General features: G+C 36.6%; 1 protein-coding gene across 7 annotated transcripts in view; it reads left to right on the top strand.

Moving 5' to 3' along the window:
* LOC148657083 (partitioning defective 3 homolog) overlaps positions 1–22,239 on the top strand; it is a 429,232-nt gene that overhangs the window by 212,327 nt on the left and 194,666 nt on the right. For 5 of the 7 annotated variants that reach the window (XM_088642916.1, XM_088642912.1, XM_088642910.1 and 2 more), the window contains exons 8-12: positions 3,470–3,595; positions 7,730–8,112; positions 13,266–13,405; positions 15,186–15,314; positions 19,643–19,681. In XM_088642916.1, coding sequence (XP_088499042.1) covers positions 3,470–3,595; positions 7,730–8,112; positions 13,266–13,405; positions 15,186–15,314; positions 19,643–19,681 — 817 coding nt within the window. The remainder of the gene's footprint in view (positions 1–3,469; positions 3,596–7,729; positions 8,113–13,265; positions 13,406–15,185; positions 15,315–19,642; positions 19,682–22,239) is intronic. The other 2 variants (XM_088642914.1, XM_088642913.1) reach the window with 2 other exon arrangements.

The raw sequence follows: 22,239 nt of genomic DNA, 5'->3' as shown, positions 1-22,239 counted from the left end.
GCAGCCGAATATGACCCAATCAAACTAAGAGCTTATTTATGGCATGGGTCCTCTGCCAATAGGGTCGTAAACTGCCAGTTTCGAAAAAACAACTCAAAGTAACTGGAACAACACAAATGTGGAAAAAAAACAGTACTTGCATGGTTTTACTGTGCTTGGTACGTGACTCAACGTTTTTCTCTTCAAATAATTAAAATAAGCTTTTCTTCTTAAAAGTCTCACCTTTTAGATTTTTTATTTTTGTAATGACGTATAACCACAAAGGAGAAATCTGTAAATGCAACATTATCCTTTTCTTTCGCTGTCATTAGCATTTAAAAACATGTGATCAGCTAATAACAAGAGAAGACCATTCAGCCATTCTAATCCAAGCAATTCATTCTGCTATTTCATGAAAGAGGCCAGGAGATCAGATTCACCGACATGGCTATGGAGCATAACCCTTTGCATAAAACTTAAATTCTTATTCTTGGTTTTAGATGCCTTTTTACATAGTTTCCCCTTTTGCCCCCTAGTTCATGTGTCAGTCCCCTTCTAGTTTAGACTAAAAAGGTTTATGTTAAAAAGTCGTGTTGTAGTTGCCATATTACATGGTCATTTTTAATAAGCATTATTTTGTTGTCAACTACTATTAGTACAGAGTTTGAAACGTACATTTTTAAAATTATTCCAGCATTTCTATTAGACATTATACTTTATAATACATTAGTGCAGTGTTATTTAAATTGGGACTGTCATTTACTTTTTGCATGAGCTTATTCTACGTTTCTCCATGGATACATTGTGATCTCTCAATGTTTATGTTCCAGCACACTGTTCAGTTAATGTGCAGGAGTGGGTCACTGACAGTTCTACCCCTTCCATTTTGCTGGGCCTTGTCTTGATCCCCACTGAAACAATGAGTTGTGGTCTAGTGCTGTGCAAAATAAATTTATGCAGTTAGGAGACAGGCATAAGCGCACCTTTCCCCTTGCTGTGAAATTGTGAATTTAATAATAATATGCATTTTACAGGTCAACAGAAAGGATCACTGTTTATTCTGGGTCTCTATGGCACTGAGGAAAAGGACTAAGCAGCAGAGCTTGAAACTCAGTGGTGGGGAGCGAATGTTTAGTGTATCTTGACTGAGAGGGGTTTATAGAAGCTAAAGAAGACGGACAGATAAGGCTGTGCCTGAACTTATTTTCTATCTAGATTAAGCATGACAGCACAGGGTCATGAGGATGGCTTATTAAGATGTCTGCAACAGAAATGTCCTCAGTATTTCTTTTCTTCTCAGTGTCCACTGACTGGATTTTGTATTAATGACTATTGCGAACAGCTGCCAAACAATTATCCTAAAAATAAAATAGTCATAAAAATGTATGGGCAAGATAATGATTTCATCAGTGGTTTGTGCAGAGAAGAGCAGCATCAGAATTAATACTTTTGGAGCTGTCTGTTATTACTCACTTGATGAAGGCCACAAGGTCAAACTGTTGCATACTAAAGAGCTTTGAGACACTCTCCTATTTTAACTGCATTTCCTCCGAGAGCGAGGCTCAGTGATATATTTTAGTAATGAGATTTCATTGTGACCGGATTGAACTGTAAACAAGCTGGTAACATAATTGCACTGTATAACTGCGGTCTGATTACATTATTATTCAATTAAATTCAATGAATATGAGCAGGTGGTCTCTTTCTAGCTGCTGGTTTTTTTTTCACAATGGATAAGCTGCTACATTGCTTTTAATGAAGGAGTAGAATATTAAGCCAGTTGCATTAAACACATACTGCAGGAGCACCTATATATAGTCTACCTGCAGACCAGCTGGAGAAATCCTTAGGGCTCAGATAACAGGAACTAATCTGTTGCTCGATTACTTTTTTTTGCAGCGGTTCTTAAAATGTCTGGAATTTTGTGTGATGGGCAGAAACATAGCTTACCATGGAAGTGGCTGGGGATTATAAGTGGCTGAATCTCAGTCCAGTCAATAGTGTCAGAATTGGCCAGTGATGATTCAGTTGGGAATTACTGGAGTTTGCCTTAATGCTCTTATCACTGGTTCTCTGTTTATACTGTGTCAACATTTATGAAGATAAACTGTGATCTAGCTGGCTTCAGCCAGGGTGGTAATTACATGGTGTTCGCACTTTCAGGGACTTATGAAGCTCATAAAAAGCTTTTGTACCACTCCATTTCAACTTTCACATGTCATTTGTTTACACTTCTATGTGAAATGTTTCTGTGGTGTCAGTGTGTTTTTTGGACAAACTAATCTCGGAAGTATACTTGATTTCTGTTAGAACACTAAGTAGCCTACAAATTGAGAATTTCAAAAAAAAATGACCTCTATTAAAATGTTTAATTTCAGGCAAATTAATAGCCATTTTTAATTAGCAATGATAATGGGTTTTGACAATTTAGGTAATGAGGTATATATATTAAAAAGGTATCTATTCAGAAATCAGTATTTAATTGAATAAAAATACATTTTATAATTGCTTTCTATTTGCACCTTATTTTTAAATGCTTTTCAGGATTTGGCCTTTCTGAAAGCTGCTATCAGATACAACAAGGAGCATGATATCTTGTCTCATTTTATATTTAATTCTTGAAGGCACACACATGCAAGATGCTCAAAACAAAAAAAATGCTAATTTTATTTGACTTTCTTGGCATATCAAATTATTTTCTATCTATATCCACGTTTAGCCCAAAAAGTTAACCTAATGGAGATTGTAATTTATTCATTGTCATCTTGATGCTGTTTGATGGCAAAGGGTTTGCTTTTTTAGGCTACTGAGATGACAAACCTAGTAACTTCTGAGTTATTTTTTAACATTACTACCTACTCACAATTTTAAGGCTTTACTGCATTTTCTTTTAATTATCCTTTGGACTGTGCTGAAATGTGACAAAAGAGTATAATATTAAATGCTATTTAGATTGGTGGTGGTCAAAGTAAACTATTAGCTACAGTATATGAAGGTAATGTACAGCATCTATAAATTCAGTTTCTTGATTGTTTGAATTGCTTTATCCTAGACTACGTATCATTAAGACTAGTATGGTAACCATTGGTATGATTCTTCCAGGTAATGAATTAACCTTATTTGTGTACCTTGTAGTGAACAAATACATGAATCAATGTAAATGGTAGCAAATATTTGTAGTAAATCTACTAAAAGTGTGATGCATTTTATATCTCTGTGTATACCAGCTGTCTAATGTGTCTAAATGCAAAATTGCAGTTTTTTCTCCTCAATCAGGCACATCACATGGATGCAGAAGACATTAGGAAAAATATTGTGTAGTGTTGCTAGAAAGACTTGACTACTGCTAGCAGTATTCCCTGCTTCCAAACAGTCTTATTGTTCAACAGTTGAATGCTTTTAGGTACAGTGTAGTTCTATCTTATAATTAGCACTGCAGTGTTATTAAATTAACATGGCAGGGCAGTGATGTCTGATTTGACTGTTCCAGGACCCTGGGGTTGTTAGTAAAGCGGCTGGAGAAAGGTGGCAAAGCTGAACAGGAGAAACTGTTTCATGAGAACGATTGTATCGTGCGGATTAATAACGGAGACCTTCGCAACATCAGATTCGAACAGTAAGCCTCTCAGGGTCTAATCTTGGGGTAGCTTTTCCTCCTTCTTCGTTCCTCTTTCCTTCAGCAGCCGATGCATGCTTGAGCCCTGTGGCCACCTTGTGAGCTAACACTTCGTTTTTTTCTCCAAAATATGATTCCTCAGATGCTGACAATACTGTAGGTGAAAACGTCTGCACTCTAAGTCTGCATTAGTAGGCTTTGGCCATGCTATGCTTAACAGTGCAGAAATATGTATTGCACATTTTTCTAATGACCTCCAATGCTAAAATCAGGTTATCAGAGCCCCTTGTCCACAACACTTCAGAGTACCTTAGCCATAAAGGGCTCTGAAGTGATTGCAGCACTGCTGTTTCTCTCTAATATCTTTTCTGCTATTATTTCACTGCTTATCATTCTTGATTAGAATGATAATCAAATTACGGCTTGTGCACCGTAATTTTACTACTTGGTTTATTTTTGTTTTACATTTCTGTAGTTTGTGACAAGTCTGAACTGCACTTTATATTTAAGAAAAAAAACTAACTTGAATAAAAAACATGTACACTGCCACATGTACAAAAGTATTGGGACAGCACAGTCAAAACGTTTGTTTTATAGCCTTTTAATTTGAATTAGTTGAATTTTGTTCTAGTATCATCAACTGCATAAATAGAGTTACCCAAAATGTAGTGTATATAATGTGGTACTTATTCATCATAATCTTATGAAACAAATCCAGTATGCTTGACTATAAAGCAGAAATAGGTTTTGACTTTGACCCTGCTCTCCCACTACTTTTGCAGGGTGCTGAACATTTTTCATTTCATGAACACATCACAGAGTGCTTTACAAAGGAACACAAAGTAAGAGTACGCACCTGCACATTTTGTCAGACTAAGCTCCATCCTGGTGAGATGTCTGACTTCCGTTGCCCTCTGAATACAGAAGCATAGACACCAAAACATGCTTTCCATAGTTTTTCATTTTAAAATTGATTTATTGTTTCCATTAATTTCCTAAATTGTGATATTTAGATGAAGATAGAAAGCAATGGCAAATTCATTTTTCCTCATTTATCCAAACACAGCCGAGCAATATTCTTTAAGCAGCACCCTGGGATGTGAAATAGATTATATCTTGTCTGGGTCTTGATCAAGCTTGAAATGTTCAGGTTGCACGTTGATATCCGCTTCATTAGGAATCTCCTCTGTGGTTTATGGCTCAAGGAAATGGTTTGGATTCTTGGCAACGATGAAATGTTCTAGTGGGATAAAACCACAAGCTCAGCTGTCATAGTGGAGGTGCCAGGCTGGTAGGAAGATGACAAGACATCACACATTGGATTTAGTTGCAGAAAAAAGAGCAGACAGTCAAGTTCTGTCTACGGACGCGCCTTTTAGTTAAAGATTGATGTCAGAGTGTTTATTGATTGGGAAAGGCCTTCTGATAAAAATAAATTTGTAATTACAGGGATTGGATCATTTTAAATGAAATTGTGGTGATATAAAAGTACAATTACAAGCATCGCAAATGTATCTCAATCAACAGCAGTGATATTTGTCCTCTACTCTGCTGTACATTTGCATTACCCTGATGTTAAAAACACATACTTACTGCAATAAGCAGAAGTGTTAAATAATTTTGAAGAGAACATGAACATGTAATCTGTATACAGAAAAAAAAATCCCCTTTGGAAAACATGTTTCGTGACAAAACTAGAATTTCCCCAAGAATGTTACCCCTTAGTGTGCAGATTATTAGTTTTTGCCAGAGGGTGTTAAGGAAGGTTGGAAAAAATATTATGTTGCTAAAATTTGGTTTGAAACTTTGGTTAAAGCATGCCTTTTAGTTCCCCTGCACAAGCACCTTATGGGGATAATTCTAAGTAATATTCTCATCTTATTTTTACATGGATAATTGTTTTAAGTCAGTTAATCTAACTAACTCTAATGATGCATTAACGTACTAATTTATTATTCAATCAGACCCTACCATTATGTGATTACTGAAGTGTCACTGCACTCCTCATTACCTTATAGTCTACTATTTATTGATGATTTTGGAAATTAACATAAAAAGAAGGTAAAAAGATAACAAGAATTTCTCAAGCATGGTTTTCCAAGTATTAGTAGGTAAAATTCCTTATTTTGTTCAAATAATTTAGGAGCTACCTCATAGAACAATATGACTCCCTTAGAAAACTGCTTTCTTGGGAAGTGTAATTGTCTCATTTGATAAACTGTTTAAGCAAACAATTGAGTTAGAATGAAAAGAATTGTTTGAACAGCACAATGCTGAGGGTCCCTCTAAGCAAGGACTACCACAGTTTGGTTTAGGGTAGGTTGTTTGTCGAAGTCCGAAGTACAATACTTTGATAGAAAAAAGTGCAGGACAAAAATTCAAAATGTCTTTTAGACATGCAATTGATTGTGAGGGGGCTTCTTATATTAAAATGCTGTCCTGTCAGCTTTTCTATATGCAAGGATTTGACCAGTTCTGTGTTCATGTGGAACTGTTATGTAATGTAGCCTGTTTCCATTAAACTGTCTTCAAGCTGTCATTCATTACATCCCTTTATATTCCGGTATGTTTCATCTGTCCACAGCTCACCACACATCTGCTTCTCATCAGTACCAAAAAGTCCATTTTGAGAGGTGTAATTTCACAGATTTTTGCACTTTTTTTTCCCAAAGAGGAGAGTTTCTGAAGTGTTCAGAAGCATCTAGATGTTTTAGAAAGGTGGTGTTATGTTACGTTAAATTAGATTAAAGAGTTGCCATGTTTTAAACAAATATGTGCTCACAATTACCTTAAATGCCTGGGACTTTCTGTATCGTATTAGTAATTTAAATATACTTTGAGGTCTGGTCAATACAAAGTGAGTTCCAGTTACTATCTGAAGCACACTTACTTTTCAGCTTGATATTACCTCTATACTGAATATACTGTATACTAAGCTTTAGAAGAAACTTATCAATTATAACAAATTCATAAGGTTATTCTTAAAGTGGCAATTGTATCTCAACTATCATTGGATGCAGTGCAACCTGTAAATTGGAAATGCATGTTTTGCACCAGGTTGCAGATGCTGTCTTGTCAAATTATGTCCCATTTGCCTAATAGGGGTCTAGACAAGCATGTTCCTATTTGCTGGTGTATGAGCCCTCGGTGCAACACATCACAGCTCAATGGAGACATTCAGTGAGGCTGACGTTTGATGAGTAGGGCATCCACAGCATCACTATCGTATTCTAATCGCTCAGGAAAGCTGATGTTAAATGAGCAGCACAGGGATGTGTCTTGTCCTGCTGAAATGTTGACACATCAAGGCTTTGTTCTCATGACAAGCAGGGTATACTGGTGCCTTTCTGTGTTTTCTTTTCAGATTTATTGCAACAAATCCTATCATCATTGACCCCTTGCCCAATTAATTGCATTGCTAATGATGTTGCAAAGTTACATAAATAGGCAGTCGTGGATAATCAATTAATCAGAATATCAAAAACATTTAATAAATATCCCATATCAAAAATACTTACTTTTTGAGAAAAAAAATGAATGTGCATAAATTCAGTGATAGGTTTCTTTTCATGCTCAGTATACAATGGTGCCTCGTGACTGTTGCATTCAAGCTGATGTAGTGAGAACAAACATCTAATTCTGTTAATAAAAATTGAAAAAATATGATCTACCGCTCAAATTCATGAACAGCGCCTCTTAGATGCTGTCTTCAGTTGTAGTAAATTTAAATTGTAACCATTGTACTCCATTTGATAAATTACCTCAGACAGTCTTATACATAATTAAAATGGTTTAAAGTTCCCGACATACATTGATTTTTTTAAAGCAGTCTCTAAGTAAGATTTTTATGTAAGCTGTAAGTACTTCTGCATTGGTGCAGAATGTTTTACTGCTGTTCTTCTCAACATTTGTCAAATTACGGCGACTGCTAATTGTTAGTTTCCAAATCCAGGATAACAATTAGCAACATGCAGCATGTTGTGCAGCTCTTATTGACCTATCAATATTTATGCTTTTTAAGCAACACACTTCAGAGTCAGTTCTTGGCACTTAATTAAAGCAGCAATTATATTCATAATGTCTTCCAGTCTGCCAGTCTTAATTTGACAATTTTCTGTGCCTTCCCACTTCCAGAGCACAACATATGTTCCGGCAAGCCATGCGTTCACCTGTCATTTTGTTCCATGTGGTCCCAGCAGCAAAGAAAGTACAGTATGAGCAGCTCTCTCAGAGCGAGAAAAATCCGGCCTATATGCATGGCCGGTTCAGTCCAGAGTCCCAGGCTAGCGAGCGAGGAAGCCTGGTGGTGGGGCTGGACCACACGCCCCACAGGGTGTCAAGGGCTGGGGCCCACGTGGAACAGGCAGAGTTCTTTTCACCGCTACCTCACAATGCCGGCTCTACCGGGAAACCGCCCTCCGGCATGACCCCGTCCCCCCAGAGGGTGCTCAGCTCCACGCCCACGACGGGCTACACCAAGAAGGTTGGGAGGAGGCTCAACATCCAGCTGAAGAAAGGTAAGGCAAAAAACCAAGAGCTGAGGTCATCATGAACTGGTCACGTTGAGGTAGAGCTTTTCATCGCAGGGTGCTGGCAGAGGGCAGAGAAACCCAGTTTGTCCACAAGCGTCGAGCATGAGTCATGCTCAAGCAGCCCCACTACACAACAGACCTGGTGGAGAAGTGAGAGGTTAATTCACTAGTTGAATTATAGGGATAAGTTGATCAATCGGCATGAATCCCAGTTATTTTTCTGTCCAGTAACACCTTTTCCCCTTTTTCTTTTTTTAAACACAGGTTACACAAACTGCTGTATCTCCCCTTGGTCATAACCTCAGTCATACAAGTGTGTTTTCTCTGTGAAGCAGAGTAATGTGGTTGTCCAGCTTCAGTTACTTGAGGAAACCAGCTGTGCTTACTTTAAAGTCTGCCCTAACAACCCTGTATAAACCACTTACAATATATGCTCTAACAGTGCTATAGGACTGACCACACAATAAAGTGCCATTTAGTGAAAGTTCATTAGTGATTTATAGTATGATGTACAGCTTAAGCACATTACCTCGACTGTAATTTATAATCACCAATTGCTTTTCTTTTTTATGTATTATGTATTAATTAAGCAATTGGCAATTAAATCAGTTTACTGAAACACCCCATGACCAATACATGAGGGCTGAGGGCCATGCATGCCTTCCTGAAGTAAACAACACAGTTTAAACTATTGTATTGCCGTTAAAATTATTACATGATATAGATTTGAATAGACTAATCTGTTGTCAGTTTATATCCTGTAGGCTCATGTACGGGGAAATAAAAGTAAAATCTATGAATCTGAGAAAACCAAGTGTGAAATTATTTATAGTAGTAAAAAGACAAATTACAACAGTTAACAGCAATGATATCAATGTCTTGATATTGTATATTGTAAATTATTCAATATCTTATTAGTGTATACTGGCACTTCATTTAGATGTGTTGGTTAGAGGCACAGATTCCTCTGTTTATAGCTGGTGTAAGAATCAAATGTTAAGTTGTCGCAAGTAGGTACATTTTGTTAAACTAAATTCTACATCTTAGACTTGTATTTAATCAGGAACAATATCTCTTGTGAGGAGCATGATGCTTTCAGGAATTTGCTGTTCAGCTAGTCTTGTTTTGTTACTTCTTTAATGGTAGCACATTTTTTGTAAAGATTGTCTCATTCAAAATATTTGTTCAGTGAACAAATGCATTAAAAGTTTTTTAGGGAACACATAATATCTGTTCCTTCCAAAACTAAACCGGTTTATATGAGTAGTGAAATCAAAAATTAAAAATGGACAATTATACCATTGACTGTATAGTCTGTATAACTGCTTGGGCTGATATGAATTTAAATATGCAGTAGTTGTCTAGCAGAAAAAAAATCAGTATTGAATTTTGTCACTGTTAAGAAATACCTTAGGGAATAAAATAATAGTGGCTTGGGAAACCAAGTGCCCTTGGGCAATTGTTATATCATATTATAATATTATGCAGCGACAACAAGAGTTCAGCAGTTTGAGTGCTGTAAAAACACAGGGCAAATTTGGTATTATTTTCCAACTACATACTTGTATCCTTTCTTAATTGAAACACCTTAATTAATTACAGAATTACAGAATGTTGGCACATCAAAAATAAATGAATGCAGCTATCTGTAAAATGCAATACGCAATAAAATGAGGAAGAAAATCTAATGTCCACACTTATTGAATTTTAATTGTTTTTGGTCATTGATGTCTAACTGCAGACATTTATTCCCAATTGTCTGATTTGTGACATATTAGTATTATTTTCAAGCAGAAAAAGAAAGATAAGTATCAGGTTCCCATACATTTCCCATTGTGATCCATTACAATGTCTTCTGATGATACTCTAACAAGCATTACATTGGTTAACTGTTACAACTGCTTACGATGGCATTGTCAACCTTTTTAATATCACTCTTTAAAATTGATCACATGATCTTTTCACTACTTCAGAAATGACCTGAAGTCACAGACAGATTTATTTTCAGTTTTTTGTCATTATCAGCATAAAGAGAGAGTTCTTGATTTTCATTTTGGAATTCCATCATACTTTGCCATGGTTGGAATGGTTTCTGCTGACACGGCAACACCCAGTGTGCCCGGGCATTCCTAGTTTCATCACCTCTTTTGTGTGTGGATTTAACTCTCTTGAGAACAGACACTTTCTCATATAATGTATTTATTGATTTGTTCATGTGTTGCGAAGAAACTATTCTGTTTCCAAAAGACTCTAAGGGGGTATTGAGGCAGTATTTTCCTATGAAATTAATATGAGAGCCTTAATCAAATAATGATGCTTAAAGAAGTCATTCCATTTAGAACTAAAAAGTACAATACATTGGAACATTGTGTGTTTCTTTATAGTGGGTATTTAATTGGCTTATTGGCGCCAGGATCAGCTAATATCCTAAACTGGATACAGTTGCTTTTATCCTTTGCCTGCATTACCAAAAAGGGAGTAAGACTTTTGTAATTAGGTAATGCTAGACCATTAGAGATGCATTTTTCTAATTACCTAATTCTAGACCATTAGAGATGGAATCTTGTAATGTGATAGAGTTTGATTCTGGTAATTAACTAATTCAAATAAAGACTCTAGAAGCAATATATTCCAGGGTAAATTGTCTTTGCCTTTTTGTAAATGCATATCCAAGAAACAAAATCTCAATATGGATTTTTAAAGCAGAGATGCTTCTTTATACTATTTTATAAATTACACGTGGAAAAGGCTATGCTTTCTTCAGATTCTGTGCCATTATTTCCATTTGACATAACTGTGCTAAATTAAATTGGTCATTTACCTCAACATTTTTTAATCATGTTAGATTAACTTTTTCTGATTGGTTAGATTTGTAAGTGGATATTTGTGAACCTGTGTGTGTCAATATGAACAGTACATGACATATGAACATAAATGGAAATGGTTTTTGGTATCATTATATTCATCACTAAGTAGAATGAAGTTTCATTTTTTCATTGTTGATTGCATATGCGGTTTTAATGCCAAATAGAGGTGAAAAAACTAGTTAATATTAAAAATGAGAAAATAATTTAATTTGAAAAAGTGACAAAATATGCTTTTAATAACAGGTATACAGTATATTGTGTATTTTTATCCTAAACCACTGTATTTTACTACTCATTTCACACCAAGGAGGGTATTGTATAAGCAGTTGGTGGCCTCAACTCAATGAGAATTGAGAATTCCCTTTGACTAGCCAAAGGCATATTCATGCTTAATCTTAGTATAGTTTCTTTACCTCATACAGTAACTATATTCTTAAAAACATTTAGCTAAGATTGTATCCTATGCATTTGCAATATTTTATATCTCCTTACGTGGTTTCAAGTGAAACCGCAGTACTATTCAATTTATTTTTATATAACAACAAGGTTACCCCCAGAGGTGCTTAATACTATTTTTGTATTTTGGGTTGAGAAAGAATCAGCATTGATGAGGACATTTAAACCACAACAGAAGTAAAATGTACACAGTGACTAGTAAAACCTCCAATTTACATCACAAAATAGACAAGATGTCCAGGTATGTGCAGTGCCATATTGCTGGCTTTGTCTGCGATTAAGAACGAGGCAACAAAACATCCAGTTAGTTGAAGAAGCCCCCTTACATAGTAAATAAGCAAGCTTGTTCTGTAAATGTAGTACATCTGTTTTAGTGAATGAATTTATTTTGCTAGTGAGATTTAATAACCGGTCTGAGAAATTGGGGCTGCAGATCTCCTTTAATAGAAGTGCTTTATATCCAGCTTTAATGTGCACCATAACTGGATGTTAATGCAGGTGTATAGTGATTATTGTGGAACTGGAACCAATATTTATTTTGCAGATGCCTTGGATCACAGGGGAGTAATTGACATCACTATAATAAGAGAAAGTTCATGAACTTAATTTCTATCAGCTTGTTTACTTGAGATATCCATCAGACAGACTGATTTGTTTAAAAATATATGGGCTGTCTGTATTTATTTTAATTTCTGTGTTTAAGAATGGGGTTGAATCACTTGCTTTAAATTAATTTCCAATGACAAATGACAAAGCATTTTGTTCTTAACTACAACACCCATCTTTCCCTAATGTTGCATTACTGTATGTAGTGGTAAATATGTAATTGGTCCCGAGATAAGGTCAAAAATGCACTTTTTTTTAGCCATCACTGTGTTTTCTGCTCTTTCCCATTGGCAATTGATATAAATTTGCTTTTCCAAAAAGGTCATTTTCTGGACTTAGAGCAAATTGCTTTGCAAAACTAATGCTTGAATCCTCTTCTTTGTCTAGATTTAGATAAGTCATCCACATAGATTCAATAAACTTCAGTTTGGCTGAAATAGCTGTGTATCATACCTTCTAATTCCTACTTTTGAGTAAGCTAAAGGGTTTTCATTTCATCTGTCAGACGTGGTCTGATAAGGTAAAATCCCTGGGGTTATGTCCGACAGTAAATCAGTTTATAAAACAGCATCCTAAGCTTAAAAAATGTGATGTTGCTTTAAAACAAATTTAAGCCTTCACATTGTGTTACTGTTAGTCATATCTCTGTTATTGCTTATATAGTTTTTTAAAAATAAAACTGGGCTATATTTTTTTTAAAGAAAATGATAGTCCAGTAGGTAAATATCAGTATTTTATCCCTTTTTTAATGTTTAACCGTATACATTTTCCTTTAGAAGAAGTTTTTTTAAAAGTGAATCCAGAAATCTTCTGCTAAAAGAAAGAATTACCTGAAATAAAAAAAATATATATATATTGTGCTGCCTCCTGACTATGCAGTGGAATGTTGAAGAGTTGGATGTGGTGAAAATGTAAATGTCGGAATGAAAGATAATGCGAAATCATGAATAAATGTTTATTTCTTTCAAATCAATATCAATTGAAGGTGCTTCTGGGCCTGTATGTACAGTAAACTGTTGGCACAGGTGAATAAACATCCTATTCTAAACCATATACAGTACCCTTTATACTGTTCTAAACCTTATATTTGTTTTTAAAGAATTATGACTTAATTTAAACTACAGATCACAAAGTTATACACAGTTATGAACATGTAGCCATATATAAGCAATAAAAAGGATATTTGGTGTTTTATTCCCCACATTACAGGTCCAGAAGGTCTGGGATTCAGCATCACCTCCCGTGATGTTCCAATTGGGGGAACGGCACCAATTTATGTGAAAAACATCCTTCCTCGTGGGGCTGCAATTCAAGATGGACGATTAAAAGCAGGAGACAGGCTTCTAGAGGTAAGAGGGGACTTGATGCACGTAATCACAATCCTCCAAGGCATTGCCAAAGTTAACCCAGTGGACATACTGTACAGTATTCTGAATCAACAGTGAAACACAAGCCAGAGGACACAAGAGGAAACTAGGGGAAAGTGCACTTCAAAATGAGAACTGTAGGCTCTTGCTTTCACAAAGTTGTAAGCATTTGGAATGAGCTGCCCAACCATGTTGATGAAACCAGTAACCTGGCTTCTTTAAATACTCAGAACTCAGATCAGTTAACTGCTGAAAAGACACAAACAAGCTAGATAGCTTAATGGCTTCTTCTCCTTTGTACCCTTTCTAATCTTCTCATGAAAAAGGGATTGAGAAAGGAACCTTTTTTATATCAGCTATTTCCTTTTCTATAGGCAACTGCCATAGTTTTCCTTAAAGTTTCCCCAGATTTTTATTTTCAAACCAGGGGCCCAGGTCCTTGATGAATCCCAGCCTTTTCTTCTCTACAGGAAGCATTACAATGGTGGTTTCCTTACCTAAAGTATGGCATTCAGGATTTCCTTGCTCTGTACATTATTCCCGGGACTTCCTCATTTAATACATTCAGCCGTGCCACTAAGATTCCATTGACCATTGTTTTTTATTTGTAAAATTTGATATGAAGTTTCATTGAACCTCATGAGAAAGCCCATATTGCTGCCAAACAAGAAGGCAAAAATAAAGGAACAATGCAAAAATGATTAATACTAACAAGATGTGAACACCACCTGCTTTTCCAAAAGCCGGTGCCAATGGGTTTTACAAATCTGGACGCAGTGAGTAAAAACCAAACAGGCTCAACATTAAACATTAAAATATGGTTTGAATTACTTGCCTGCAAAAAGATGTTGAATGTGTTTTTTCCTGTGATATGATTTTTAGATTAAAGTATTCCAAAGCCGTCCATGGGATTTTGCAAACCACCTTTGCGATGCATCTATAACGAGAAACTAGCAAAGTTGTGTAGCCATATGTAGTTTTTCTTCAAAACAAATACTATTGTGTTGCAACTTAGTGTTGCAGAGGCATGGGAACAGTTAGCAGACGTCTTGCTTTTGTTCTCAGCACACCAAGATTATGAAGAAATGAAACCAAACAATTTGCAATGTGCACAAATTGTGCAATGTGGAACACAGACAAAGTGTGTTTTGTTTGGCAATTTGTTCAGTCTTTCTGCAGCTGTGAAATTCTCATGCCATATGCAGGAGTCAAGGAAGAAAAACAACTGAGAATGAGAATTTCCAAATAAGTGGTTCCATAAGAATCAGAAGAATTATTTACTCTATTTACTATATTGAATTTTTGTGCCCCCCGAACCCATTTCCTAGAAGAGTACTTTCAAATAGTTAGTTCTTTATAAAATAGAATATAACATTTGAAGTTGAATCACAATAGATTTTTATCTTGATGTATGATATGGCACTTTCTAGTTATCTATGATATGACCGTTCATAAGCTCATATTTTTATAGTCCCTAAAGATAACTAGACAGTGCTATATCATAACATACCCGGACGAGAACCTAAAAATTATCAACATTTCCGAACAGCATTTTGCACTATCCCTTACGCTCACTACAGATAATACTAGATGTTATTGATGCCCTGTTTGTACCTATACTGTATATGAGCCGTTAAGAGACTGCAGTCCCAAAGTAGGTTTAATACTGTTGGAATAATCATGTGGTCCAGCATGCGGCTGCATGTTCTTGTACTGAAGGCAGTCACACAGCTGGTGTGTGGTGACTTTTCTGTCTGACCAGGTGAATGGAGTGGACTTGAATGGGAAGACACAGGAGGAAGCAGTGGCTCTGCTCAGGGGCACACAGATGGGGGGCACGGTTGGCTTGGTGGTCCTTCGGCAAGAAGACACTTTTCTACCCCGGGAAGTGGTGAGTTCCAGCTCTCTGTGTTTCTGTGACTGTGGAAGTGGCATATTGTGAGACAGGGTGTGAGGGGAAGGGTGTGCTGTCCATATCTGGCCCCATTCTGTTTTCGAGGGAGGCGTAGGAGACAGGAAGGGGCTTTGGGCCTTCTTGGGTAGGTTTGTTTACATTAGACAACACAGATTTAGGCCTCGCCAAGCACAGGAGTGAATGAGAACATTTGCTTGAGGGAGAAGCTGGAAGCTGAGATTAAACAGAAGACTTGATAAAAGATCCCTGCAACAGGGCTGCCTTGTCTACGAATTCTAAACATTCAAGGGCACAGAGTATCTTATATTGAAGAACATGGATGCTCAGTATAAGTTGTTATTATTGCTATAAAAATAAGTTCTGAATTTTGAATCCAGTTCTTCTCACTCTGGATTTTGAGTGACATCCACAGCAACAGCACACCATGGTTGGAACTGTGCTTGGAAGGCTCCCTCTCTTTATTGATAGGTGTCCAAGCGCATGCCCCTGTAAACTGGCAGACGCCTTTGCTGACACCACAGACCATCTGAATACCAGTGTTTGGCTAATGGTGGAAGCTTTGACTTAAATGGTCTGATCTTAGTGTTTCGCGTCTTCAGTGAGGCAGGAAGACCTTTAGCCATTATCATATGGTGCTGTTCCTGGACTTGTAAGGAACTCTACTTATCATATGCCTGTCCATACCTTTTCTCTTTTACATGCACATTTCCCCCCCCCCCTTCCCACCCAGTTAATTAAAAATGAAAATATCATTGTATGAGGTAGTGTTGCTTGTTTTGAAGGGGGTTGTCTGTTGGCAGTACTGACTCTTTTGAGAATGAATATGTGATTTCTGTGCTGGGTTAGTCTGCTGTCTTGGGAGGTTACCAGAAGGCACAGACACCAGCTGCAAGGAGATTTGGTCCAGTAAGCAGGATGTGCCAGTGAAATAGTCGGATGCCTCTAGAATAATGAAGAAACACTCCGAATTGTTAAAATGTGTTACGAATTTGTTGAACTGAAAAAACAAATTTGATCATTTTTCTTTAAAGCAATTTCTAAGAATTGGAGACGGCAATAAAAATCATGAAAGAGTTATCACTAAAGATTTCAATTAGGCTGTACCATACAGTTTTCATTTGATAAACACCACTAACTTTACAGCAAATTATTTGTATTTTATTCCTAAATGTAAGATTTACATAAGCCTAATGTGCAAATGCAAAACATATAGGGGATATGAAAGTGCATTTTATGCTCTTAGCAGCAAACTAAATCAAAATCAGAGTTTAAAACCATGACAGGAGAATGAATATTGTAATTTGTCATATGTATTTTCACTGTTTCTAACTAAAGATTGTAGAATGCAGATTCATTTCTCTTTCTGTAATATTAACATACATGAGTGCTTCTTTCAGCACTGACTTTGGAATTAAGGGATCTCAATAATCCATTTGAGGGTGTTCATGAAATCAGATTACTGGGGAATTCCTCTGACAGTGACAGTTATTGCAAATAAACTATAGCGGGGATTGGGATATAATGCACATACACCAGAGCGTTATTGCCTAGCTGTCATATTCTTATAGGCTTGCCATTGCTATTAGTGCATTATCAGGGTTTATTTGCTGCAGCTTTAAATCAAAACCTGGATGACACCCTATATTATAAAAGGTTTGATATTGTCACAGACATGAAGAATCATATTTTGAGCGGGGCAGCAGGAAATACATCATTTGTATTTATTCGTCAGCTGGGGTTACAGACCTCATGTCTTACGACAGGAATGTGCTGTAGGTCAGCATGGCGGTGAGGCAATTGGTGCGGGTTTGCTACCAGCTCTGCTTGCACTTCTGTGTGGAGTTTGCATGTGCTCCTCGGGTTCATGTGGCTTTCTGGGAGACATGCTGGTTCCTCTTGCCTTCCAAGGTCATGAGGTTTAACTCGATTAAACTTCTCCAGGCAGTCCCTTTTGGGGAAGGGGAAACAGGGGAAGTTTTTGTGGTGTCACAAATTATGATGTGATAATTGGTTGTGTCTGAAACACAACCAGGTGAGCATGATTGATTGAAAAGCCTCCTCTTGTTTGTAGCTATTTTGGTTTGGAACTTTGAAATTTTTTTGGCCACCTCAAAAAGTCAGGTGTTTGTAAAGTAAACTATGGTTATTGATTAATATATTTACTAGGCATTTGCTGTTTATTTTGTTTAAACCAGACTCAGTATGTTTAAACTTGAATAAATATTAGTCCTTATATGTCATAAAATAGGGTTTCCAGACTGTACTTGTTTTTCTAAGCCTACTGTAGTAGATTTACAGTCTTGAGTTATACCATGGGAATAAAAGACATTTTCAAAGTCTAGTCAAAGTGATGCAACGGAACAGATCCAGTGGCTTATTGATAGCAGTGTCAGAAGTAACCTTTACTCAACAGTGTCAGATTCAGGAATGACTAACTAATGTGGATGACCTATACCTCCCCCATCACCTGCCCAGAAATAAAAAAAAGTTAAAATTGAGGTTTAACACACTTCTCAGGAGATTCAAGAATTTAAATCAATGAGGCAGTGCCCTTCACCTTCTCAATCTATATTTAAACTCCAGTGAATAAGCAGCCCAGAGTGATAAGTGAACTGAGTTACAGCAGGATTAGATTAGTCCCAGAGGGGCGTGACTTTGTGACATGAAGATGTCAGAGTGCGTCAGGCTCTCCTCTTCGAAAAAGGAGGAAGCAGGTTAAAATGGTGAGGATGAGATGACGTAGGCCTAATTCAAAACATGTCTGATGGCTAGGAACCCAGTTACAGGTTTCAGAAAAAAAGGAGCTGCTGCATGGATGAATGAATGAAATAGTAACAAAACACATCAAGTTGCAGTGTCACTGAATATTGTTCACTGACAATTAAAGTTAGTGTTCATTGCTCTAAAAGGCATTATTGCGTGTTTCTGGTTACACTACAACACATGCTTTGTGTATTATATTTTTTCCGTGTAGCCATTGTGGTGTCAGTTTGTTGTGCAGTTTTGTAAATATTTCATTTCACACGAGTATACTGTAGTAATTTGCTCAGACATGTTTTTAAATTTTGTGCAAACCATATTTGTGACATTATAATGGTGTGACGGTTAGCATTTCTGCCTCACAGCTCTGGTTTCCTGTGTTCAGATTCTGGATGGAGGTGCCTCCAGTGTGGAATTTTCATGTTTACCTGGGTGTAGCGGGTTCCTCCTAACACACACTAGCTAGGTTAATTGGTGTCTCTAAGGTGTCCCTGTGTGCATGTGTGTGTTCTCCCTGTGATGAACGTGTCCAGGATATAGTCCCTCCATCCACCAATGCTTCTGGCATAGCCCCCAGGTTTCCCCAACCCCTTCCAGGAATAAATGTCTTCCTGATACCTGCTAACGGTTGGATGGATCATTGCTTGAGAGGTCAGACAGTACTTGAGGTATGGCTGGTCCATAATTTTGTGAATTCCTACCCCTTTTAAAAACGTAAGATCTATCTGGATCACCATCAAGAAATGTAAAATGAGGAAATGATGTGGGGGAAAAAAAAGATATAAGAATCCCACTTGGCCAGGAAAGAAGAATAAATATCTCAGGGAGAGGTATGACCTGCTCTTGATGAAACAAAGCAACATGAGGATACAGGACCCCTTGAAGAATGCAAATAATTCATAGCTCATAGGTAATTACTGTAATGGTAATAATAGCAGTAATGGGAACTACACTGTGAATATGTAAAAAAAACAACAACTGACAACCATACTGTTGTTTGAGTTCCAACATGTTAAAATGGATAGCCAAACATTTGTCATTGTGGTGTAATTTATTGTCATGTTTCTGTTCTGTCAGAGTGCCGAGTGATCTGTGGCTTTTTGCTGCCAGCTGCTTAGTGATACAGGGACTACATTTTATGTTCTTAAGGACAATAAATAACATGAAGTTATGGTTTACGGGCCATGTGGGCTAAAAATGAATAACTACTGTGCATACCTTAAAAGATGCATGAGCGACGGTTTATAATAAGAATTGCCCTTTTTACATAACCTTTGGAGTTACACCCAGAACTGGAGCCAAGTTAGTCTTCTAACCACTATATTTGGCTCTCACAAGTGTTTTACTCTTTTTTTTTATCTTTTCATAAGTGTACATAAAGTATCTTGAGATATTTTTCACATGGGATGTTTACAGTTTTAAGTACCCTGTGTTACTCTCTTTGATATTCATTGGTTTTAACAGAAGTCCAAACTGGTTAGTTAGGTAGCTTGCATTGCTTTTGTTCCTGTTTTATTTTATTTATTTTTTTCCACCTTTTCTAGAATGCAGACCCCATTCAGATGCACAGTCCCAGAGATTTGGTAAGAGTCCTTTTCCCTTTGCATCCCACCCTTAAAGAGAACTAAAAATAACATTCTCCTACACACTCTTGTGACTTTTCATTATCATTTGAGAAATTACAAAAACTTATATGTGTGATAGTGGTTTTACAGACATGAGCATATTAAAGAAACTAAACTGAAAATTTTAATGAGCTTTGCAATAAAAAGAGACTTTGGAGTCAGGTAGCCACTTTCCCTGTCACAAAAAGAGACTGCTGCACTTTAATTGCCTACTCTCTGCGTTCTTTGATAGATATTTACAGAAGTAAGTGACAGTTTTTTTTTTCATGTGCTGCAATCCATGTAATGAAATTGGGGTTATTGCAATCCTTTTGCATCGTTTTCAGTTCCTATTTACAGGCTCAAGAGTTTAAATTTATACAACAGCTCTTCAAATAATATGTTGTTGTTTCAGTTCAGTTTCAGCCCCAAAGAATGTATTTTTTTTACTTTTAAAAAAACATTTATGCAGTGAACCAGAACGGCTGACCAATTGGACTATTGTATTCAACCTCAGCTTGGGAAAGGTTTTGAAATAGTATATATATTTTTATCAGTTTGTTATAATGCAAAGCTGCTATTTGAGCAAACTGTGTGCTGTGATGCGCAGTAGCTAATTATATTTGCGTTAAGAAACATTTCCTGTTTTAGATTATTTGGTTCCTTTTCTGTAGTAGTTAGGTCTCTGTGAATACAGTGGTGTTCTTGTGAAAATCCACTGCCGTATTTCCCTCAGGTTATTGTAGATTATCCAGCACAGTGGATATACATATATGTTCTGAGTCTGAAAATGAGTATTGCACAAAGCCTCAAAGGATCAAACCCACTTGATGCAGGTGCAATAATTATATATTTATATGTAAGAGTGTTGTAATAACATGGAATGTTTGTATTCCACACAAAGGTAGTTCTCAAATTACACCGTGTGTGCTGTGGGGTCAGAATCTCTTTCCCTCTTCTCTAGTATGCTCAATACTATTCTATTGATATGCTGCATTCAGAAGGCTTTGATCTGTATTGATGTAAAGCACAGCAAGACCTTTTTTGTTGCCTGAAGTCAATGCTGTTCAAGAAAATCTGAATTGACAATGGTTCACCTTCTGAACTTCATAACTCATTTAAGTTGAGTTCATTACTTATTTAACTTTCTTTGTTTTTTGGACCATTCCTTTAAAATTGTCTTGTCACTCTCCTAAGACATGGAAGTAACCTCTTCTGTTTAATGTAATATCATAGCTAGAGAGGTCATTTCTTGGGGCTCTTTTGAACACCTCATGATATATTAAATGACATTTGTGAAGTGTTGTCACCTAAGAGAAAACCCACTCAGTAAAGTCTAGAATGAGCATGATGAAAGATGAGCATATTATTTATTTAACATTTTGATAAGGGCTGATCACTGTTCCTGGGAGTGAGCCTTGTTTATTATATGACCCTTTTTAAAATGTTGTTACTGCTGCTCTTTGAGCTCTCATTTTTAATAAGCATTATAAAAACATATTTTCTGCCCATGTCAGCACATAGCTGGCACTTACATACTTAGTTTGCAGTTATTCCATTAAATGATGATGCTATAAAGAGTATTTGATCCACCCAAAATACACTTCATAAACCTTATTAGGAAAGTTCATAACTTTATCGCTTATGTGCTGTTTTTATTTTTATGGTCTCCCTTTTTTTTTCCTGAACTGAAGTTATCAGTTATTTGCATAACATATGACAGTTTTTGGTATTTGTATATGTAATCGTCAGAATTTACTGTTTGTGTGTTAGTAGGCCAATACTTCCATGTACAGAATTTTAAAATGCTCAGATTCATAACAATCTGTGCATCTGCCAAGTGTAATAGTACCATATGTTCTATATTATTTACAGTTATGCTTAGGTTATTAAAGAACCATTTGGAAGTGACTTTTACATTTAAGGCCTCCGTATTTTAATTTTATGATCAGTTTGAGCTTTGCTGTTTTCTGACAGTAAGATGTATGGTTACTGTGTAGAAAAGGAACAATTAAATGCAAGGAAGTATCTATTAGAATAAATGATAACTCCTTGTGTCTTTCTAGTACTTCCATCCAAATGGGTTCCAAAGTAGTTTACATACTTGAAGGGAGGCAGCTTTATCTAATAATGAGGCGCAAGATCAACTGGGTTGGCAAAAGGCAGTAGCCTTATTCTCTTGCAACCCCACTACACGGAAGAAGTGTTTAGTTGCTTCACCAAATTGAGTTAAGGGGGAAATTTAGAAAGGTCTGAGTGGTATTTAACCAGGATACTGTGGTAGCACCCCCTCCTCTCATGAACAGAGCTTTGGGATCTTTAATTACCAAGTAGGCATGATCTTGATTTAACATCCCAACTTAAATGTGACATTTCCTACCACACTGTTCTTGGTCACCATCCTGGGACTTTGGTTTGGATCTTCAGTCAGAAGAACATCATCTACTGGTCCACCACCATCACAAATAGTAGCAGCAGCCTGATATTCTTAGAAGTATGTCGTCCCAGTAAAGATGAGATCAGTCTAAAAGTTCATA

Source organism: Lepisosteus platostomus, chromosome 8 (genome assembly GCF_059453375.1).
Source record: "Lepisosteus platostomus isolate fLepPlt1 chromosome 8, fLepPlt1.hap1, whole genome shotgun sequence".
Classification (NCBI taxonomy): domain Eukaryota; kingdom Metazoa; phylum Chordata; class Actinopteri; order Semionotiformes; family Lepisosteidae; genus Lepisosteus; species Lepisosteus platostomus.
The sequence above is the reverse complement of the archived record's forward strand: the minus strand, read 5'-3'. Positions and strand labels throughout refer to the sequence as shown.